The sequence below is a fragment of the Pelmatolapia mariae genome, linkage group LG12 (assembly GCF_036321145.2).
Source record: "Pelmatolapia mariae isolate MD_Pm_ZW linkage group LG12, Pm_UMD_F_2, whole genome shotgun sequence".
Classification (NCBI taxonomy): Eukaryota; Metazoa; Chordata; class Actinopteri; order Cichliformes; family Cichlidae; genus Pelmatolapia; species Pelmatolapia mariae.
The window spans coordinates 16,581,563-16,603,993 of record NC_086237.1 but is presented as its reverse complement, the minus strand read 5'-3'; the positions used below and the strand labels follow the sequence as shown (position 1 = coordinate 16,603,993).

The window sequence follows — 22,431 nt, the reverse complement described above, 5'->3', positions numbered from 1 at the left end:
TAAATGTGCATACATTCTGTCTCATTTCTCACTACAACCGCTCTTAATGCACTGCTTTCCTAGCTGGGTCTGAAAGGCTGATATCAAAAAACAAATCCATAGCTTTCTATTTGTAACTATCTTCAAGCCTATGAAATACTACCAGCACTGTGCCTGGCATAACTTATTTAGACACCTAAAATGTATCCATCATTTCAAGTCACTTAAAGAAAAACATAATTAATTCAGTTAATAATTAATAATTAATAGATTATTAATAATTAATAATCAATAGATTATTAATTATTTGATATTTAATTGTCACCAAACATTTGTGCTTTTTGCTTATATCTCTGCTCTGTTTTGACCTCATGATCTTTGTCCTTCAACATCTTTCAGCTGAAACACTTGAGATGTGACTGAAGTGCAGGCCTTCAGATTCATGGGGTTTGGTAAAAGTTCTGCATTAATAATTTAGGAGAGCCTGTGTTTTTTTATATACAGTCCTCCATTTTTAGAACCTGAAAACTGATTGGACAATTTTTCATGCAGTTTTATGGCCAGGTGAGGTTGGTTCCCTTGTTATTACATGATAAATTAAAGAGATAAATTATCTGGAGGTGATTCCAAGTTTTGGACTTGCATTTGGGAGCTGTTCACTGGAACTCTCAATATAAAGCCCAAAGAAAAAGCATACATTAGGCTGACAAACCGAAATAAACCTCTGAGAGAGATGACAAAACACTTTATGAGTGGTAAAATCAGCAACGCAAAAACATGCATAGGCCAGACATGGAAGTCTGCCAAAGGCAATTAAAGTTGACCACAGAATTTTTTCCTTCACAACATCCATCCTAGTGAAGAACATTGTCAAGGAGGTAGGAATGTCTACTAAATGCTACTACTAATCAAGAGATGGCTTTGTGAATGGAAAATACCAAGACTTTAATACAACATGCAAACTACTGGTTACACTCAAGAACAGGAAGGCCAGATTAGACTTTGCCAGAAAACATCTAAAAGAGCCTGTGTGGTTCTGGAAAAAAATATCTGGACACATGAAACCAAGATTTACTTATAATCTTGAGAAAAGTATGGAGAAGGAGCCCTGAAGCATAACCACATCATCTATCAAACATGGTGGAGCCAATGGTATGCCATGGGCATGTATGGATGCCAGTGGATCCAGGTCACTAGTATTTATTACATCCGCCAAGGAGGTTGTGTTGTTGGTAGCTTTTGCATGCATGTGTCATTCTGTCTGTAAAAACAATAACTCAAAAAGTTTTGACGATAACAATCCATTAAAATCTTGCTTACAACCACCAACGTCTTCAAGGTCAGCTCAATGATTTATTGGTCGAAAACTGACAGAAAAGCCTTTTACATGACAAGTGTCATGTGTGTTGTCGACATATAGAAAGCACGCACCATATTGTTAGTCATTGGTGCTAATTTCAGTCATTATAGAGATGTACTGTTTAAAGGTTGGGGAAACCTGCAGTCAGCTGAACTAAAGAAGTCACTTAGATTAATGACAAAAACCTTTCTCCCACTGAAAACACTACGTCCAGATAAACAGAATCAACTTTTTGGGACACCTTATAAAGATTATAAATAAAAAGTCACATTTGACCTCTGACCTCTCCTTTAAGGTCAATAGATTGATCTGAAGGTTATAATAGTGCTATATAGAGCTATTTAAAACTATGTTTGACCTCCAATAAGGTCAAACTTCTATTAAAAAAAGATTCTTCAAATTCTACTACCTTTGTTTATATTGGCAATATTCACAAGATGACACTTGTATATAGAGATTCTAGATATCGTCGACCTGTTGCCGTCTTTTCTGTTATGTTGGTGTTAATGTATTTGAAAATGTGTTTAAGTAAAACTGGAGAATCACATTTTTAAAATGTGCGGCTTTATTTCAAAGTGTGATGACAGTCCAAAACAAACAATATAAAAAAAATATTAGATGTAGTTATTGGCACATAAAAGAAAAAAAGAAAAAAAAGGAAAGATTTCAAAAGCAGGCATTCACATCACATTCTCCTATCACATGCACACACTAAAAACAAAATGATGGTCTTCGTGGCCAGCAGCTGACACACAAACCACAAACACAAAGTAGCAGCCAATGGTAAGTGATTCATCTCAGACCCAGTATTTTGACTTTTGTTCAGATGGTACAGATCACTTTACTTCATATCACATCACCTTACTTCATATTACATTCCCCATTTTGAGCCACTTCAAGGTCTTGTGGATTCGGGCAGACATTTTTAAAAATATATCTGGCCAAAAGGAAAAAATTCCTTTTCCTTTGTTGTCATTTCTCAGCCAAGGATTGTGCTCTTATGCTTTCACTTGGTTTTGTCAAAGGACATCTTGTCACGTCGGGCTGTCGGGACCCTCTCGGCGTGGCGACTTAGCAGCCGGTGGAGAGTTTTGTAGCTGGTCTTCGTTTTGACCGTTAAAGTACTGCAGCTCTGCAGGCTTCCGCACAACAAAGTAGGCACAGTCGTAAACGTATCTCAGCATCGACCGGTCGTTCTCTGTGTAGGTGGTCTGCATTGACTCCTTCTCCACCTGCAGGAGGAAGTTTAATTTAATTTTACTTCTCGAACAAGGTTTCGGACAAGCGTATTGCTGAGGCGGTAATATTTAGGTCTTCGGGTTACCTCGATGTGGAAGCCAAATCTGACCATTGCTGTCCTAATGTCTTCGTAGCTAAGCTCAACTGAGAGCTCATTGGCCATGTTCTCAAAGTGATACAGCAGTGGACCTTAAAAATATTAAAGAACATTTACACTGTTAAGTTCACCGACTTAAGAGGAGAAAATCGCATCCATGTGAAAGCAAGACTTGTGTTTCCTTTCTATTCAATCAAAACAATTTTGTTTTAAAACTCTGAAAAAGAAAAAAACTGAAGTATAAAGATCCCCTCTATTTATTGTTACGGCTCATTTTCTCTCAAAAAAAAAAACAACAACAAAAAAAAACAAGTCCAACATAAATAATTACTAATGTGAACAAAATCCAGCCCTATAAAAAGATATTACAGAGTGAGTGAAGAAGATCTAATAAGGCCTTAATGGGGGGGGGGGGGATGATAAGATGCAGCAACTATAACTAGCTTAGCTTAATGAGGACCTGCAGTAGTTATTAATAGTTTGAATACGGACACTCACCCAGGTTGATCCACACTCCACCAGGCTTAAGAATCTTCCAGATAGTTTCCACATACTCCAACACATTATGAGCCGTGTCGATGAAGAAGCAGGTAGCCACACAGTCCCAGGACTCTGCCAGAAACACACAATATAATAATCTTTATTAATACTTTTATGCATTTTTTTATTACTAATATTACTAAGGTGGACATGAGTGAGATGTACTCATTGTTTCCAGCACCTTGTTAAATCTGTGCCATCAAGAACTAAAGCAGTTATGAAGGCAAAGGGAATCCAAACCAGCAGAAGCAAAATGTACCTAATGAAGTAACCAGTGAGCATATTTTATAGTACATCCACATTGAAAAGTTTGAGTCAATTATATTGTGCTTTTTGTAGATGTAAAAATGTATACTTTCGACCTACATGAGTAAAGTTTGGTCCCTTTTTTAGAGATATCTCATAGGTTAAAGATACATTTTATTTACCTGGCTCATTGTAGACCTCCACAAAGTCCCCTGCTACCATGGAGAAGTCTGCACTTAGTGACAAGCTCTGAGGGTTGACATCAGGGAATCTGATTGGTCGTGTTTGGTCAGAGGATCGCTTGTTGTTGCTAAACTGATGGATCCAGGGGTAGAGTGTCAGAGCATTCACCTTTTCACACCTGAATAGAGCAGTGAAGATTGACAAGGAGAGTAAGAGTAGCGATTACAGACGCAAAAGAAAATATTAGTTAAGGTGTCTGTTCAGCCTGTGCATTTCTGTGTAAGTGTTACCTATTGAGAACAAAGTTTGAGGAGAAGAGCATGAAGAAGCTCCATTCGTTTCCCTGGCACATGTAACCCAGCCGAGCTATCTCCCAGGCTAGACGGCCAAGCCCAGCACCCGGAACCAGCACGCTCACCTTAGACACATCACTGATATAATAAAATGCACAAAATGCACATATCACATAGAAAAAAACTGTGTAAGTCACATAATCACACCAAGATGTTGAAACTATAGCACACAAAAAGCTGAATGCACATATTCAGCAACACTGACTTTCTCTTTATTGGCATGCATGTGTGTGTCCAATTTACCATGTAAGCTCCTTACTATTGATCACTTGGGAAAAGTCTTTGGATCTCTTGGATGATGGGCTTATAGCAGGAGTCCCTCTCAGCCTGGCCTGACTCACTCCAGTCTCTCACAAACTGTTTTATGGTGGACTTAAGTTTGTCCATGTCAAATGTAGAGGATGGACGAATCTTCCTTGGATCCTCCTGCTAAAAGAATGGAGACATAATTAAGTCACAGTCTTTTTTCATCTGCTCCCTTTAGGGGTCACTACAGAAGATCATGTGCCTCCATCTCATCCCATTCCAAGCATCCTCCTCTGTCACACCAACCATCTGCATGGTCTCCTTCACTACATCCATGAATCCTATCCATTCTGGTCACACTCAATGAAAACCTTAACATCTCCAGCTTGGCCTCCTGTCTTTTTGTCAGTGCCACCATGCTCAAACCATACATAACAGCAGGACTCACTACCATCTTGTAAGCCTTCCTTTTCACTCATGCTGCTGTTCTACGGTCACAAATCACCCCTGACCCTCATCTCCACCCACTCCACCCTCCCTGCACTCTCTTCTCCATGTATCTTTTGCACTTTCCATTGCTTTGGATGGTTGACCCCAGGTATTTAAACTCATCCACCTTCACTACCTCTACTCCTTTCAGATTCACCTTTCCAGGTAACTCCCTCTCATACACACATGCATTTGGCCTTGCTTTTCTACTGACTTTCATTCCTCTTTTCTCCAGAGCATACCTCCACCTCTAAGGCTCTTCTCCTCCTGCTCTCTACTCTCACTACAAATCACAGTGAAGTCTGCAATAAATCATAACTCATGGAAACGTCTGGTTGACCTCATCTATTCATCATCACTGCAAACAAGAAAAGGCACACCTAACTCCAACCGATTATTAACTCTTACCTCAACCTCACCACTGTCTCGCTGTCCTCGTACATGTCCAATATCCTGGCTCATCAGCTTTATCTCTCTGTAGTTGCTACAGCTCTGCATAGCTTGTTCTTGAAAATCAGAAGCAGTAGACTTCTTCATTCCTCAGGCATCCTCTCACTCAAAAGATTGAGTTAAAAAGTGCACTGCCCTCTCCTGCACACATCTCTATACCACCCAAGGTAAGTCATCCAGCTCAAACTGCCTTTCTATTCTTCATCTCTTTCATAGTTGTCCTCACTTTCGCCTTACTAATCACAGGAAAAAGACAAAACACTAAAAAAAAGTAGAAACAGCCAGCTCTGGATCTGTGATTACAGTTCATACAGCAGATTTAAGTCATACCCTCTCTCCGTATTCCATGTTCTCAAACATGTGGAGGCTGTGGTGGACGATAGCCTGCAGCACCTCCTGGTTGTGGTCCGCACACTGGCCAATCTGGGCTAGGTTGGACAAAACGTGCGGCAGCAGATCCTGGTGGTGTTGCGGAAGACTCTGAAACTGACGCTCCGCGCGTTTGACCTGCTCCTGAACATGGATCCTGGCAGGAAGACACAGAGCTGAGACCCAGGCTTCACCAGCTACACTGATCACCATAACCATGCTGTGCACAAGGTTCACTTTTTTTCTCTTTCACTGTATTTAAGTGTGTTGTGAGCAGTGTGAAAGGCAGAAAGGGCTGATCAAAAGAGGTCAAATGCAGCGAGCAGAGTTAGTTCAAAAGTAGGTGTCGCTATTTAACGTTTAAATACAGTTTAAGCACATCAGTAAGCCCTTTTTTTCCTTTAGACTTTGTGTTCTTCTCTATGCTATTATTTGCTAACACTGCCATGTATTGACACAAAACACCCGCGGCCTGTCTTTATTTCAAAACACCTTTTCATACCTGTAATATCTAAAAGCATCAATTATTCTCCAGAAATGTTTCCTTTCCAGCCTGGCCTCCTCCTCCGGGCTGTATTTTATTCTTTCTTTTATATAATGTGGTCCACCTTTAGCTCCTTCTTGTCCTGTTGTTTCAGCCATATCTTGAAAAAAAAAAATCCTTCACATCCAATCAAAGCGAGGCAAACTTCTTCTTCTTCTGATTGGTTTTCAGCGCAGCAGACTCTACGAGGTGCAGTGCTGCCACGTAGCGTCAGGTGACTAAACTACACTTTGACTTTAAAAAAATCTATAAATTAACAATTTATTTTACATAAATACAATAAATGAATACAATATTATACAAATATAAAATAAATAGAGACAATAATGCAACTCAGCTCAGTAAAAGCATTCTGAACTCAACTCAGAAAACATACTCTGTTTGCTGGCATGCACCTTTCAAGAGAATAAATAAAATGTATTTAATGTAATAACATGTAATAAACGCTATTTGTACTCACAGTCAAATAAAATGTGAAATATTGAAATGACTATTTAGTCTTTTCAGTCTTTTTTGACATAAAGTGCAATAGTGCATGACTTGATAGTTTAAGACGTATGCATCTTTATCTCACGCCTTTTTTGGTTTTCCACGTGCCTGGCCCAGAGGTTTCCAAGTGTGTTAGTGCAGAAATGTGTAAAATCTATGCATGTCACACATTAACGCATCATTATTAATAAAGATGATTGAAAACATGCTATATTATTGTTTACCCCTGAGAAAAGCTGATGCCGGGAATCCTGTTGTTTGTATTTTATTTTCTACTTGTCAAAAACATGTAGAACAATACTAAAACCATGCAGTCATAAAGGAAGAGACATGACAAGTGAGTGTTTTTTGTTTTTGTTTTGTTTTTCCGAGTATTTTCTGTTTACTGCAACAACCATGGAAGAACACAAAGCATTTCCTCCATCAGATGTTTGGGTTAATAATCTTTCCCATAAAAACAATGTTTTCCGTGTTACGCTCAGTGATGATGACCATAAATGGGCGGTTAAACTTCAAGACCGGGACAATCCGGAGGGACATGAGCATGATACGGACTCGTGTAGCAGCTGCTGCTGTGGCTCCAGCCTCATCAACATCCAGGGTGGCTTGGTGTACCACCTACAGCGCAGTGGAGTGAGAGACATGTGAGAGGATGGAATAAAAGGGAGAAATGTGTGTTTAATAACACTGTCCTTACCTCTGAGACTGCCACTTTATGCCCCTCTGAAATACCGGTCAAATTTGCACTATCACGAAACATGTCTGCCATTCCCATTTCAGTCAGCACTTTGTTCAGTTTGTAGGAAGTCTTGATGGAGAACTTTGGAACATATATGCTGTATCTCCTAAAATTTGTGAAAGGAATCAATAGTATTGATATTCATCCGACAAACATATTCAGGGTATGACAAAGTATTTTTACTCTTCTTGATTTCTTAGTTTTTGCATGTTTGTCACACTTCTATGTTTCAGATCATCAAACAAATTTTAACATCAGACAAAGATAACTTGAGTGAATGCAAAATGCAGTTATTAAAGGATCATTTCTTTTATAAACAGAAAAAAAGCTACCCAAACCTGCCTGCCCCTGTGTCGTAAACTGCCCCTCCTTGTTAAAACATGAATTTACTGTGATTAACCACACGATTAAACACAATTTCATAAGCCACACCCAGGCCCGATTACTGCCAGACCTGTTGAATCAAGAAATCACTAAAATAAAACCTGTCTGACAAAGTGAAGCTAAAAGATCGCAAAAAGCAACACATCATCTAAAGAAACTGCTGGAGAACTAAGTCAGTGACACCTATCAGTCTGGAAAGGGTTACAAAGCTTTTTCCAAAAAGTAAATAAATCTTGATGATCCCCAAGACTTTCAGTATGTGGACTGACATGACAAAGCTGAAGTTTTTGGAAGGTTTGAGTCCTGTTACATCTGGCGTAAAACTAAGACAGTGTCCATGAAAAGAATATCATAGCAACAATGAAACATGATGGTGGCAGTGTGATGGTCTGGGGCTGCTCTCCTGTTTCAGCATCTGGGAGACTTCCTGTAATTGGTCGAACCATGAGTTCTGCTCTCTACCAGAAAAGTCTGAGGGCGAATGTTTTGCACCCTGAAGCTCAAACACACCTGAGTTATGCAGCAGACAATCATCTGAAACACACCAACTGAAATCCACCTCTGGTTGGCTCCAAAAAAACAAAACAACATAGAGGTTTTGGAGTGGTCAAGTTGAAGTAAGGATTTCATGTTTAAAAAAAACAACAACTCCAATGTGTTTGAGAGTGGGCCAGAATCCCTGCAAACGCCTGATTGCACTTTGTGCTGCCAAGGGTGGCCCAAGCAGTTATTAGGTTTAGAGGGGAATTACGTTTTCACATAGGGATGGGCGGGAATGGGTAGTTTTTTCCACTTAATAAATGAAATCATCATTTAGAAACTGCATTTCATTTTTACTCTAGCTTTCTTTGTTTAATCTTAAAATTTTTAAGTATATGTAAATATGATGAATGTGTCTAAACCAAGAAATTAAGCATGATTTGAAATTCTACCCAACCTCTGCTTCTTCCATTTCAGCCATTTGTTGACATGGCCCGGGCTAATGGCGTTCTCCAGCGTTGCCATATTATCAGGCAACATCAGCAGCATGGAGTGGGTGCCGTTGAAGGGCAGGTGGAGGACTGTTGTGTTAATGGGCTTGTCATCATAAATATCAACATCCTCTTCCATATTCATCATCTGGACTGGAACCTGGAAATGTGACAGTTTATTGGAAAACAGGTTGAATTAGGCGCAGTGATGTATAATTATTGCAACTCATCTCAGTTCTGAATCAGCTGTTTGAACCTGAACGTTCTCCGCATGGAAATGGTCGTCTCTGGTGTTCCGAGGATTGAACGGAGTTTCCCACTTTCCTGTTTTGCGGTTATGAGCAGAAATAAATCACACGTTACAGATGACACATCAAACTTAAACCTTGGAATAAAAGAGAGACCAGCCAAGTCTCATCTCAGTTGACCTCTTACCTTTAAAGTATATGTAGCTGATAAGATACATGACTGTGTTTACATCCAGGCTCTCAACCAGCTTGTCAATCTTCCCATTGGTCTTGGTCTCCACATACTTGTTGATGGTACTGACACTCTCCGTGGCTTGGGTGAAGTCAACATTAAACCCTTCGGCAAAATAGGACTGCTTCAACACCTCCAGGAACTCGGGTTGCGGCTTAAAACGGTTGTCCACGAACACGGCAATCCCCTCACTGGTATCACCACTCTTTGCGTTTTGCAGGAGCGTACGGAAGGACTGATCTACATCTGCTTGCATGAGCTGGGAACTGTTGAAACCTAGACCACTGAAAAGCTGCCGGTGGGTTTCCCCCCGGGCTCCTACGGACAAGGCAGCCAAGGCAGTAGAAATACTGACTGGTGAGAAGAAGATGTTTTTGCCTTGAAAGTCGGGATGAGCTGCTAACTTTCTGTACAGACGGAAGGCAAACTCTTTGTTTGCTGTGGACACCTGTGAGAGGCTGCTGTCAGTTTCTTGGTCTTCATTGGCATGGCCCAAATGGTGATGGCCTCTACCCACGCAGAATACTGCTGATAAGATCCAGATACCCAAGGCTGCATGCATCATGGTCAACTGAGACAAAAGTTCAAAAGTGATTGTTTGTTCATGTGGGTTATGCAATATTTGCTCCTGAAAACAGTCAGTTTTGCTCTTTCGTACTGTGAACTGAGTTTCTGACCAACACGCTATGCTGCAACAGTTTTTGCTAAATTCCCAACAAATTTCTGTGTTTCTTTATCTCCTCACTCATTTGAAGCGGAGGGGCCAGATTTAATCCCTAATGTTGCCTACTTCTGCTCACCCATCAGAATTTACTTACATTAAAATCCAAATTGGCTGTTTTGTGTATGGGCTGGTTAAATCTGTTTATAGACTTCATGATAATTAGCTGCAAATATTCAGCGTCATTAAGAAGAGCTTAAAATCAAAGTTACAACTTACAGTCTACAGATGTTACATATTAAATATAACCGTGCATCTGATGGCGGGACAGTTAAACACGCTATTAAAAAAACATATCGCTTACCTTCTTCTGGTTGGAGCTCACTGTATGTATTATCAACCACAGAGAGTAAAGCTGGACAGAGGGAGACCTTCTATTTATGAGGACGATCAGGCCGAACTTTGACTTTGTTTGCTCTTTGTCTGAGCCTCTTATTTGCTCAACCTCTGCATTTGTTCTGCGCAATGACTCCCCTGTAATCATGGCATCAAACTGAGTTTACACAGAATGCACAGAAAAGCCATTGTTTGTTAACGCAGGGGTACAAAAAATGCCATAGGTGATCACTAATCACCAGGTGTGCTATACAGTATAGCAGCTGAACTTTGATATCACCCTGTTAACACTGATGTCAGAGAGAAATGTTTATCTGTTGTGCAATGAAACACTAAAACACTTTTAAAAAGTTAATTTCTTTATTTCTGTATCAGCTATTAGTCGAGTTAAAAACGGGCACTGATTTCAGTGCAGTGCTGAAAAACGCATTTAATATTTGGCCATTAAGAGGAACCATGGAGCCACATTACTGTGCAAAGGTCTTGAGGTACCCATTATTTCTTAGTATTTTGTTGGGAAAACGGGAAAACAGTTATCGAAACAAATGCAAAAATACATGTTAATACACTATCTAAGGCAAAAACAGAGCTTAACAAAGCTTGAATGCTAATATTTGGTATGACTACCTTTACTCTTCAACACAGCCTGAACACTCTTAGGCTGCTTTCTTGCATTTTCTGTAAGTAGTCTTCAGAAATAGCTCTTCCTGCTTCTTGAAAGACCTTCTTTGTTCTGTTCTCTGTCAAGATGATCCCAGACTGCTTCAATAACGTTGAGGTCCAGCTCTGAGGAAGATCCATGACTGATAATGTTGCATTGTGTGTTTTTCTGTCCAGGTATACTCTGACTGTGGCGGAAGTGTGTTTGTGATCATTGTCATGCTGAAAAATGAAGCAATAACAAACCAGATGCTTTCCAGATGATATTACATAGTGGGTCAAAATCTGATGGCACTTTTCTGTGTTCATTGGTTTTGACAAGATCATCAACACCACTGTCGTAAATGAATCTCCAAACCATGACAGCAACTCCATCGTTTTTCTCAGATCTCTAGTGTCCCTCTCTCCTGACCTTCCTCGTACATACTGGCAACAATTTGAACCCAAAATTTCAAGTTTGGATTCATTCCATAAGACTTGTTGCCACTGATATTCTGTAGAGCTCTTGAGTAATTTGGCAAGAATTAAAAATGGCATCTTAAAAGATCTCAGCCTTCCAATGAGAACATTTCTGATGAGGCTTCAGCGAATAGTAGATGGATCACCTGAAGTGCCCAAAACATAAATCGGGTCAGGATTTGTTCCTTTTTCCACAGACAATGACTTTCAGATGCTGCATCTGCTGTAGATAGCTTTTTGTATTTTTGGCCTGGCACTTCTCCTTTAGTTCTCACACTGGTCCATTCATTGAGTTAGGTGCCTTTTTTATACTGAAGTGATCCATGAGTCAGTGTTAAATGGCTTAACAACATTAGAAAACAACAACAACAACACATTCCTCTGAAAATAGTCAGGTAGAAGCAGCCAATGTCCAAAGAAAGAGTTTCAGAAAGCCTACAGAACTATTGATCAAGACCACGTTTAAAAATTACGAAAAAGGTTTGGTTCCTCAAAAGCAACATATAAAGAAATCAGTGGTGGCTCAAAACTTTTCCACAATATTTATGTAAATTAAGCTGACTGCTAAACATCTTGTAAAACATCAGTCCATTTAACATGTACAAATTTAATGTTTTTATCTTAACGTTCATAACAATAAAGACTAAAGAAAGGATCACATGCTGTAAGACCCCAAAGTAAAAAGCAAGAAATCTTTCATGCAACACATATCATCTTGACATTAAAGATCAATCTTCTGGACCCATGAAAGGTGACTAGTAATGCTGTTAGACGGGTTTCAGCGATGTTTGCCAAAGAGCTGCTCGTCCAGTTTGATGAGCTGTCGAAGGAAACCTCGGTTAGGAATCACACCACGGCTCTCTTTCACAGCACAAATAGCCTTGACAAGAGTGAGGTTCTGCTTCAGCATCAGGTAAGCCAGGACCAGGGTGGCAGAGCGGCTCACTCCTACATGACAGTGGACCAGCACTTTGCCTTCACAGAGAAATATTATGTTAAATTCCACACATCAAATCTATTTGCCTTTGAACTGTATTTATATCATTTTTAACCTTCTCCTCTTACCTCCTCTGCTCAGACCTCTATGGATAAAGTCTGCTCCTGCCTGGAAGTTGACACTCATGTCATAGTTACAGGAGTCATGAGCCTCTATGCCCATGTAGGTGATCTTCATTCCCTCATAGATATCTGGTTGTCCCTTACGATTACTGTGAGCTGCGTTCAGGATGTGAGTGATGTGATTCTTGTACAAATCAGCCTGGTTCTCTGCACTGTGTCTGGAAAACACACCACTCTGTATTCAGACAGTAGGTTATACGGCATGTATGCAATATTTCATCGTGATAAACTGATCCTTAGAAAAACACTTCAAGCATGCGAGTTCGAACATTCGAGACGTGCTTTCATGCCAAGGCATCAGTGGAAACGCTTAGATGGCGTTGTTGTAGTTTATGCAAGTTCCCACTGTGGAACGCAGCAGGACAAATGTCACGTTACTCATTCTGCATTTGAATCAGATTTATGATCAGCTCCTCTTTCATGTATGTGGAGTGAATCCAGGACTTTTACTGATTTGAGTATTTTTACTAAGTGTAAGATGACTCTCTCAACACAAGAAAAACATTTGGAGATTTACAAGTCGGGAAGTTTCCTCAGAGTCATAATCTCAATTTGAATCTACTGTATATAAGTAAATACTAATGCTAGAGGAATAGGTGCAGTTAGATTATGTCAGAGTTCATCAAAAGAAATAAAGAGGAGTTACTTACTGGTCACCAATGTACAGCCTAGGCCACACTTCATCTGCATGACTGATTATGGCTTTGCCAGTATACAAGAGTTTTTCCAACTCAAACACAGCTAATCCAGGTGAACTCAGGTCAATTTCCAATTTCCGCGGAGGCGGCTCTGCATTCCACCACACAGGAAGTTTTGATGTATAGGACATCGCTTTTTCTGTCGACATGGCAATTTTATCTTTTGTAATGATTTGCTAAGGGTAAGCAAAAAGTTTAAAAGGTGAAAAAGTTATGGAAGAGTTTGCAGAGACTACCTTTTACAGCTTCGCTGATGAAGAAAACTGCAAACAAATTATTCCACAGTTGGTCGTCTGTAACCAGTGACTCAAGTGGAGCAGGCTTGTTTGGCTCAGATTCACTCACCGGAGGGTGTCCTGTGTGTTGTCAGGCCATTTGACCCTTGAATTAAATTAGATTGCACTTGGAGCCTTCATGGGCGGGCATTAATGCTTTTGCGTCCAAATAGCTGTCTATTTAAAGAGCTCAATGCAGGCCTGCAGCTGAAGGCAGTGTGACCTCCAAGCACCAGTTTCTACTTGATAAAAATAAGCAGTCTTCCAATTTTTAAAACTGAACGACATTTAGAAATGTTATATGACCGATACCTAAACCGTCTGATATTCATGTGTTTGGTAAAGGCAAAGCAAAAACTAATTTGATCAAAAGTTAAAAAAATATACTGACATTTAATCATTTTTCTGCCCCCCTCCCACATTTCACTTGTGATCTTTTCACTGTTTATCAGGCAAAATTCCCCATCTTATGTTGGAAACATGCATTAGATCTAAAACTACACAGCGAGCTGCATTTGAGCAGAAGGGGAAATGAACACACAGAAAATGATTTTCTTTTCCATGCAAACCTTGTGATATTTTTATATTTTTTTTTCTCCTAATTATATAAAACCATCCTCTTAAATATGGCACTTTTTGCTAAAACACATCAAGAATGTCTGAGGAGGGAAAAACAAAACATACATACACACACAAGAAAATGGACAGTGATGCACACACAAAAATCCGTTTGATATAAACATAGATTTTTGTCCTCATTATCAAAAGGACAGAAAGAAAAAACATTTAATCCAACCTTGTCCTTCAGCGTAAAACATGACTGAAAATGTTCAAGTAGAGATTTCAGTTTTATATATATATTTGAATGTTCAAAGATGGAGAAAAGGAACAGCTTGTCCAGTCATACTTAATCAAGTCTTTATCAGTGAAACACATGGCATACATATGTAGGTCTGATTCTAGGTCTTCATCAAAAAAGATGAAATAATTGGGAACAGCAATCTTCTGGGGGATTTTCACTAATCTGCTACACTCAAGGCCCAGTTCTGAGCTCTGATATCATGATTGTATCAAGTGCCTATCTGACATTACAGTGCATGCAGGGCTTAAACTGAGTGAGAAAAAAAGAAAAGACAAAAGAAATCACTACACCTACAGAGGCGGAGGCATGGAGAGGTACATGGCTATGGACAAAATGTATTTACTCTATTAGGCGAAAGCACAATTTCCTGATCATGCAAAGGGACCATGAGATGAAACGACAGACTGCTAAAGAAGTGCAAGAGCTGATACACTTTGGATCAGACTGAAACTGACCCACATTCCTGAGGGACAGCGTGATGATAATCTGCGTCATGAGTCAGAGACAACAGAGAGCTGCAATGTGGCACTACACAAGTTCAACTTCCAGTGACTCGCTCCTGCTTTTGCAGCTGATAGAGTCACTCACTGAGGCTGACGCAGACAACCAAGACCTTTCACGTCTAATACCACCATACCTTTTATACCAGCATTATTAGGCTTCAAAGTTTGATTCCACGTGCCAGTAACTGCTGTGTCTTTTTCTTTGGTCCATGCCACCTTTCCCAGGTGTTCTATAGTAACATGGTGATGGGGGGAAAAAAAAAAAAAAAAAAAAAATATCCCTACAACACTGGTCAGCAAAAGAAGACAAGAACCTGAACATGTCCATGGAAGATCAGGAAGATGAAAACAAAGGGACCCACAAGCAAAACAAGTCCAGCTCAGAAAGCTTTCTTTTCCAGCTGGTCCAGAATGGCCTGGATTCTCTGTACAGCCTCCTTTCGGGCTTGCCGGACATTCTCCTGTCCCTGAGTCTCCACAGAGTCTAGCACCAGCAGCTCTTTGGTAAGCAGTTCCTCCAGACAACGATAACTCTTGTCTGTTTTTTTGCCAACAAACTCATCAACGTCTTCCTGAAGCAGCAGTACTCTGGCCATGACCTGCTGGACCTTAGCCAGACTGGGGTTATCGCTCAGGGGCTGAGGGCCAGCCTGACTTGGAGTTGACGCTGGAACCAAAGGCGGGGCCTCAGCTTGCGAAGCATTAGGATCACCTCTCCCAGTTTTATACATTTGTGGAGGAGAACTTATTTCAGTAGGATTACCACTGGGGGGATTCGGGGATGGTGCTGGCTTCGGTTTAGGTCCCACCGGTGGGGCGCGTTGGTGCTGTTGGTCCTACATTAACACAAGAGTTTGAAAAAGATTGCGTTTAAAAATGTTTGATAATATAAGGATACAGGCTGTAAACTGACTCAAATAAATATACTTCAGCAAAATTTGGTATTTAATTTTTAGAAAATTGAATCCCTCCAAAAACAGATGCTATCCACCCAGAATAGACGTGTGATTACAGAAAACAAAGTGCAATGGCTGTTCTAGTTTTACAGTTCATCATGACAGTTGTAATACATTGTGTGCACATCTGTGTTTCACAAAAAACCCCAAAACAAAACAAACAAACAAACTTCTTAAGATGCTTACCTTGGGCTGGTACGGTGGAGGAGCACCTGTTCCAGTTCCTGGCCACGCTGGAGGATGTGGTGGACGGACTGGATTCCCATAATGGTTTTGTGGAGGCTGTTGCCCTGGCGGCCATGGCTGCTGTGAGGGTACATATGGACCAGAGTGTCCCCATGCATCAGCCTGCGGGCTGGGATGAAGTGACTGACCAGTTGGGTATGGGGGATTTGGAGGCAATGCATGGCCACTCTCACTGTAGTGAGGGTACGGTCCGGGAGGATATCCAGGACCCTGAGAGCAGAAATAAGACAAATGTCTCACATTCAGAAAAAGTTTCTTTTGCGTTTGAAAATGACATCTGTTTTTAGATTAAAAAATAAATAAAAATAAAATTACACTGTATAATATACCTCATTTGTAAGACTTTATTTAAACTATTGTTATATTTGAACACTGTGTGCGCTTAAATGCACCAACCCCTTGGCAGTGTGGCCCAGGATAGTGATGATGTTGGTGTTGAGAGTGAGGCTGTCCAGAAGACCCACTGCTTTGCTCTGCATGGCAGCCTTGGTTAGGATAAGAACCCGGAGCTGGTCTTTGAGGGTCAGCACAGTAGAAAGGGTTGGATGGGTGGAAACCACTTGTTGAATACTGACTCTGTGCTGGACTGTAGACTCCATGGCCGTTTGGATAACCACCAGGCATTACCTATGTGAAAAACACAAGAAGGGGACCTAGTTATTTAAAATAAAAAGTATAAATCCATCAGAGACACAACAACTTTGACACGATAGATGTTAATATGAAAATATAAATTAAAGACATTTAAGCATGAATCCACTAACCCAACCTTAGAGTTAGAGGGACTGGTTATGCTGCATCTGTATATCCATACCTGTGGATTGTACTGTGGCTGAACATCTGATCCAGAGGGATAGGTATTTGCATAGTGCCCTGTGGAATGAGACTGAGGATACCAGTAGTGTGGAGGGTAGCCTGGATACTGAGGAGCATCCTGCAAATACAGTCACAAAGCATGGTTGGCACCAGAGTACTTACAAGTAGACATTGGTATGACACAAAACTTTAAAACTACGCCTTCAACGTCACTACCCATCCCAGGACAAACAATAACTGTGCAAACAGGGACATTGATTCATCTGCCTGCGGAACCAGTTATGCAAAATCCTTAAGTAAAGTAAAACTGACCGGAAATAAAAGGGCCCAACATGTCACAAGAAAGACACGAAATACTCACTCATTCTTTCAAACACGTGGAGTCTTATTAACAGTGGCGTCACGTCAAGATTAACGTAAAAGTCCCGGAAAACAGCTGAACTCTGTCCTTAGCCGTTACAATTACATAATGCTAGTTAGCTCAGTTAGCCGCGCAGCTAGCATAGACAGAGCTTTGTGCGAGCTGGCTGAAAATGATCTCGACCACAAATTCACGTTTTTCTCTAAGGTTTAAAGACACTAAAAGAGAGTGTGAATACCACGAGAATATGTCTGAGCTGTGTCCACTTACTTACCATACTGTTATTCCAGTTCCCGTGATTATTTCCCGAGTTGCAAGTCGAGGGCCAGCCGGGTTTCAGATTGGACTGCATTTGATAATGATGATGCTTGGACTAAGCGCTCTTACCGGCAGCCGCCCTGTCATCTGTCATTGTGGGGGGGGGAAACAAATCTGCAGCAAGCCTCGCGTTACTTATCGGATGTGTCAGGTCGTCTGAAACGCCAGCAGCAATGTTGCCGTTTTCCTATACAAGTGCGGACCCCTCGGTTGAAGTCGGGAAACGACTGAATGACGTGAGCACCCCCGTGCTGCGCCTTTAATAGCGAGCACTGCTAAACTTACAGAGGTCTCACTCCGCCAGATTTTTTCTGGCACAACCAACATTTGGACGGAGAAAGTAACGCCAGGGTCTACCCTCATTACACTAGCTATAAATTTATGATATGATTTTAAGACGTCAAACGTCTATTTTCTGGGCGTATTTCAACAAAAATATACATTTATTTACATAATGTACGGCGTTTTGAATTGTTCCGGCTCTGTGACCATTGTTGTGTATATACGATCTTTGCCGACGCATGCGCGCCAGTAGACGTTATTAGCCAATGGGGGAAAAGGTCATAAAAATAACATTTTAAAAACATTAACTGCTATTTTAATCTTCAAAACCCACCGATGCCTGAAGTTATATTTATTTAAAGATGTATTTTTTAAAGGGCCGTACCTGCGTGTTAGAAATGTAGTGAATCGACAGCGCACAAAGGGTTAAATGCTTACAGGAAGTTCATCCCTGGCGTGTATAAAGACGCTTCCTGTGCTAATTTTGTGAGAAACATGTATTGAAACATTAATGGCTTGACGGTATATATAGATACAAGACTCCAATAAGCAGCAGCACAAGATGAACTACGTACCAGGGACGGCAAGCCTCATTGACGACATCGATAGTAAGTTGGAGGAGTGATTTGATGGAGCCGATTTGGTTTAAAAAGAAATAATCGTGTCAAGATGTGCAGCATCGTGTCCGACGCAATCTGGATCATCTGCAGCGGGTTTAAATTGTCATTTAACTTGCTCCTCTTGTTTGTATCCCGCAGAGAAGCACCTGGTGCTCCTCCGAGATGGAAGAACATTGATTGGTTACCTGAGAAGCATTGATCAGTTTGGTAAAACTCTTTTAATTATATCCACCTTTAGTATTGTTTTTCTGAGTCGGGTCACTGCATTGGTTACAGCAGGCTCAGTTTATCTGTCATTATGATTCCCATGATCGGGTCTCTTCTTTTCTGCTCTTTATTTACCCCGGTTCTTTTGTCCTCCAGCCAATTTAGTTTTTCACCAGACAGTTGAGCGCATCCACGTGGGCAAAAAGTTTGGTGACATCCCCAGAGGAATATTCATCGTGAGAGGAGAAAATGTGGTGCTGCTTGGAGAGATAGTAAGTAGACATAATCTCGTTTTCACTTTGGTTTTTGAAATGGTCAGAAGGATGCAAAGTAAGGCTCAGTAGACATTGTTGCTTACATTTCCTTATGTCCTTCACACACTGCATTGATACAGTTGTGAGAGTAGGGGTTGACATAAATGGTGGCTAAGGGTCCTCGGGCTGGAGCCTATCCCAGTTGACACAGAGTGAGATCTGGCCTTTCTCTCAGAGAGATGCACAGCCATTCATGGGCCAATTTAGAATCACCGATTAACCTAACATGCACAAACAGATGCCAGAAAGACTGTCGGGCTCAAACTCCTTTCTAAGAGGCAACAGTGCAAGCTGCTGATGCATCCTTAACATCTGACTCTCCTTAATCATGCTTGTCTGATGTACGTCAACAGCCAAGGTGACGCATTACAGGGACACTGCGGTGACACAGGACCTTCAAGGCCAGCACACTGAGCAAAAGTGATTCATGAACTCGTCTTACTCTGTTATTCCTATCTAATGCTTGACAGCAGTACTCTGCTGTTAAAGGGATCCACATCATGCTGTAACAGTGCAGCATGTCATGACGTAAAACTGCTTCAGTCATAGCAGAGGCTCGACAGTACCTGTACTCTGATCTGCTTCTCAGCGCTTTAGAAGATGTTGCTGCCTTTTGTGACATTTGCCTGATGATTAGGTTCATTTGATTGTTAATTTATTTCTGTTCTGAAATGCTGATGGAAATGGAACGGCAGTGATTAACTACTTGGTGCCTTTTGGTGAGCTTGCATCTGGCAAATCATCAAATCCTGTGTCATATCAGCAATGATATTGAAGCACAAAAAGGCACATAGTCGCAGCATACGACATCTTCTGCACACATTCATTTATGTATAGTTTTGAGAATGTTTGTCAAGCATGAATGAACAGCATTTCTGTTCATGCTGCTTATTATCAGAAAGCAGTTTGTGATTGATGGTTGGCATGAACCATGCAGTCTTCTTGAAGATTTGCAGATGTTTCATGCCTTCAGTTCTAGGAAGTGGCAGGTGTGCAACCTGTCCTCCTTAACTGGAAAAAGAAAATGGCTTTTGGAGAAATCATTAGCACAGAGGTTCACTTTATTCTTCCACATTATTTGTGTTTGATAAAGACACTTGTTTGCTTCATTAGTGTAATCAGATTGTTTGTCAATAATCAAATTTTTGATCAGGTATTTTATTAGTAATAATTCAAAGTTACAGAACACCCAGTAATTCCAATTAAAATGTGTTCAGTAGTATTATCTGAGTGTTTCAGGCCTGTGCAAGATGTGACACGGTCTCTCGTCTTTACAGGACATGGATAAGCCCTGTGACACGGTGCTGCAGCAAGTCTCCATTGAAGAGATCTTAGAGGAGCAGCGGCTGCAGCAGCAAGCCAAACAGGAGACAGAGAAAGTCAAAATGCAGGTCCTGAAGGACCGAGGCCTGTCCATACCCAAAGCTGACAACCTAGATGAATACTAACGCAGCCTAGTTGCCGTGGGCCTCTTTCTCAGTTGGCATTGGACTGATAAGTTTGAAGTTGAACCTGAGAGCGCATGGGAGCCTGACTTTTTGTTTTTAAGTGGGCAGGACACACCATTATACTTAGTCAAGCTACTGTGATGTACTGTATCGATTTAATTTGAGTTTTGTAAGGGGGGGTGGGGGGTGTCAAGTCAAGAAAGTTTAAAAAAAAAAAAATCTTTTTTTTTCTCTGAAATCACTATGTTGACAATTAAGAATCAATAGCACTTTGTATTCTTTCATCATGTGGCAAATGTTTAAATAATGTGGAACTGCTATTGGAGAGGGGGGGGGGGGGGCAGGACTAGTGCTTTGCCCCATTAAAGAGTTTAATTTTTCATGATGGAAGCTCTACTTGTGTGGGGTGGGAGGGGTGTCATGCATTAAAGGGATGTGAAGCTCGTCACTTTGGGTCAAACAGGGCCCGGTGCCCTTTTTTATGATGGCGCCACAGACACCACCAAGCAGATCACGTTAGCCGCTGCAATGTGACATCAAACCGGACACTTGTGCATTTGTTATGTGAGGAAATGCCATAATTCATTGTGGTAATTGCACTCAGGCAGGCGGCATATCGGTGCATCAGGCTGCCCCACGTCCTGTTTATATAAATGAGAGCCCGGCCGCACACTGAGAAATCGATCCTATCTGCCTTCAGCGGTCAATAATAAGCTTGTTAATCGTTTTGACTGATCCATCGTGGCTTCTGTGGAACGGGGCAGCCGCGAGATTGTACTCGCTCCTGAACGAGTTATCCTCATGCCACATGATTAAGCACTTCCGGTGGCAGTTTAATGTATTTTTCTCCCTTTCGTTTTATTTTATACTATGAACCCAGAGCCTGACAGCCTGCAAGCCATAACGAAGTTTCCACATATCAAGTCTTATTATATAAAGTGCAGTTTCCGGTGAAACTTCAGCGTAAAGTGCTTGTCTTCAGGAGGAGGGCAGAGGACCCCACATGAAGGTTTGTCGGTAACGTTAATCTCGAAGCAAACGCTACAGTGGACACTTGGACTGACTCGACCTGATTTCTTCACAAGATCCTTTTTTTTCTTTATACACTCCTGCCTCCATTTCACCAGCAAACACTCATAAAGTTGTAAAAACACAATAATACAGCGACAGCGGGCTTATGATGATAAGTTTAAATATGAAGAAGCGAGTCATTTGTAAGAAATGAACACAGCTTTATAAGTTAACGGTTTGAATCATATTTCTGATTCAATGTCCTGTCGGACATTGCTTTAAAATCTTTGACAGATTTGTTATTATTTTAAGTAAAAATGCGATTTAAAAGGGGCCTTTTTCGTTCATTTTGGAGCAGTAAATGGCAGTGTATTTTTGCTCGTCATCAGCTATGCCAGAAGCTCATCTGTGGAGATGTTTAGAGAGAATTACAGTTTAATTACAAAGCTAACCCTTCTAAAATGTGGATTTGCTCCTTGCTGTCATAAATCCTTTGAAAATCCTTACCTTACAAAATTACTGGATTCCTCGCGAAACGGCCAATCACCTGGCATTCAGTCGTTATTTATTTATATATTTTCAAAGGTGAAATGCTTGTTTAGCTTTGTTGATTCGCGAAAGTGATCCATAACGTTATGCACACCAGTTCTCGTATGTAGTTTAAATTTGAACACCAGAGGGCGACTTTACCTCTTACCCTTTTAATCTTTACTGCCACTACGTCGGAGCACCTGTGCTTGCGTTACTGGGACAGAAATGGAATCACTTTGGCGGAAAGAAGAACACTAGTTGTAGAAACTCTTGGGTATGAGATTCATGGCTACTCGAGGTGAAACGTGCGGGACCAAAGAAAATGTGAATGTAGAATCCACAAAAAGCATTTTATTAAATGTGTCGCTTCCTCCAGCGAGCCAGGCAGTTGTAGTGTGCTTTTATTTTGCAGACACCGTGGCCTAACTTCTGGTACAGACTGACTGTGTGACTGTGTGACGCCGCTTGACTGAGAGGCCCAGCCTATTTTGATTACGCACCAACAGGGGAGGAGGGGGCCCGCTGATGTC

The 22,431-nt window shown here is 41.0% G+C and overlaps 5 protein-coding genes across 6 annotated transcripts; 1 reads left to right on the top strand and 4 right to left on the bottom strand.

Moving 5' to 3' along the window:
• Positions 1–1,902: 1,902 nt before the first annotated feature.
• carnmt1 (carnosine N-methyltransferase 1) lies at positions 1,903–6,193 on the bottom strand. 2 transcript variants are annotated; one of them, XM_063489734.1, is made up of 8 exons: positions 6,054–6,193; positions 5,513–5,708; positions 4,257–4,423; positions 3,935–4,075; positions 3,644–3,822; positions 3,174–3,287; positions 2,664–2,767; positions 1,903–2,571 (listed from the first exon to the last, which is right to left on the bottom strand). In XM_063489734.1, the coding sequence occupies exons 1-8, from the start codon at positions 6,191–6,193 to the stop codon at positions 2,374–2,376; spliced, it is 1,239 nt and encodes a 412-aa protein (XP_063345804.1). In that variant the 3' UTR covers positions 1,903–2,373. The 2 variants fall into 2 exon arrangements, with proteins under 2 accessions (XP_063345804.1, XP_063345805.1); XM_063489735.1 differs by having other exon boundaries at positions 4,257–4,426; positions 5,513–6,164.
• An 814-nt stretch (positions 6,194–7,007) lies between these two features.
• Positions 7,008–9,723, bottom strand: LOC134639229 (alpha-1-antitrypsin-like protein CM55-MS). Its single transcript, XM_063490345.1, has 5 exons — positions 9,114–9,723; positions 8,935–9,002; positions 8,645–8,838; positions 7,282–7,429; positions 7,008–7,202 (listed from the first exon to the last, which is right to left on the bottom strand). Exons 1-5 carry the CDS (start codon positions 9,721–9,723, stop codon positions 7,008–7,010), a joined length of 1,215 nt encoding a protein of 404 aa, XP_063346415.1.
• A 2,389-nt stretch (positions 9,724–12,112) lies between these two features.
• On the bottom strand, positions 12,113–13,282 carry LOC134638228 (dual specificity protein phosphatase 26-like). Its single transcript, XM_063488750.1, has 3 exons — positions 13,104–13,282; positions 12,400–12,611; positions 12,113–12,309 (listed from the first exon to the last, which is right to left on the bottom strand). The coding sequence occupies exons 1-3, from the start codon at positions 13,280–13,282 to the stop codon at positions 12,113–12,115; spliced, it is 588 nt and encodes a 195-aa protein (XP_063344820.1).
• A 557-nt stretch (positions 13,283–13,839) lies between these two features.
• Positions 13,840–17,704, bottom strand: bag4 (BCL2 associated athanogene 4). The gene is made up of 5 exons (XM_063489337.1): positions 17,445–17,704; positions 16,808–16,927; positions 16,390–16,620; positions 15,934–16,203; positions 13,840–15,627 (listed from the first exon to the last, which is right to left on the bottom strand). The coding sequence occupies exons 1-5, from the start codon at positions 17,520–17,522 to the stop codon at positions 15,172–15,174; spliced, it is 1,155 nt and encodes a 384-aa protein (XP_063345407.1). The 5' UTR covers positions 17,523–17,704; the 3' UTR covers positions 13,840–15,171.
• A 505-nt stretch (positions 17,705–18,209) lies between these two features.
• On the top strand, positions 18,210–20,673 carry lsm1 (LSM1, U6 small nuclear RNA associated). The gene is made up of 4 exons (XM_063490134.1): positions 18,210–18,378; positions 18,529–18,597; positions 18,754–18,869; positions 20,189–20,673. Exons 1-4 carry the CDS (start codon positions 18,333–18,335, stop codon positions 20,357–20,359), a joined length of 402 nt encoding a protein of 133 aa, XP_063346204.1. The 5' UTR covers positions 18,210–18,332; the 3' UTR covers positions 20,360–20,673.
• Positions 20,674–22,431: the final 1,758 nt, after the last annotated feature.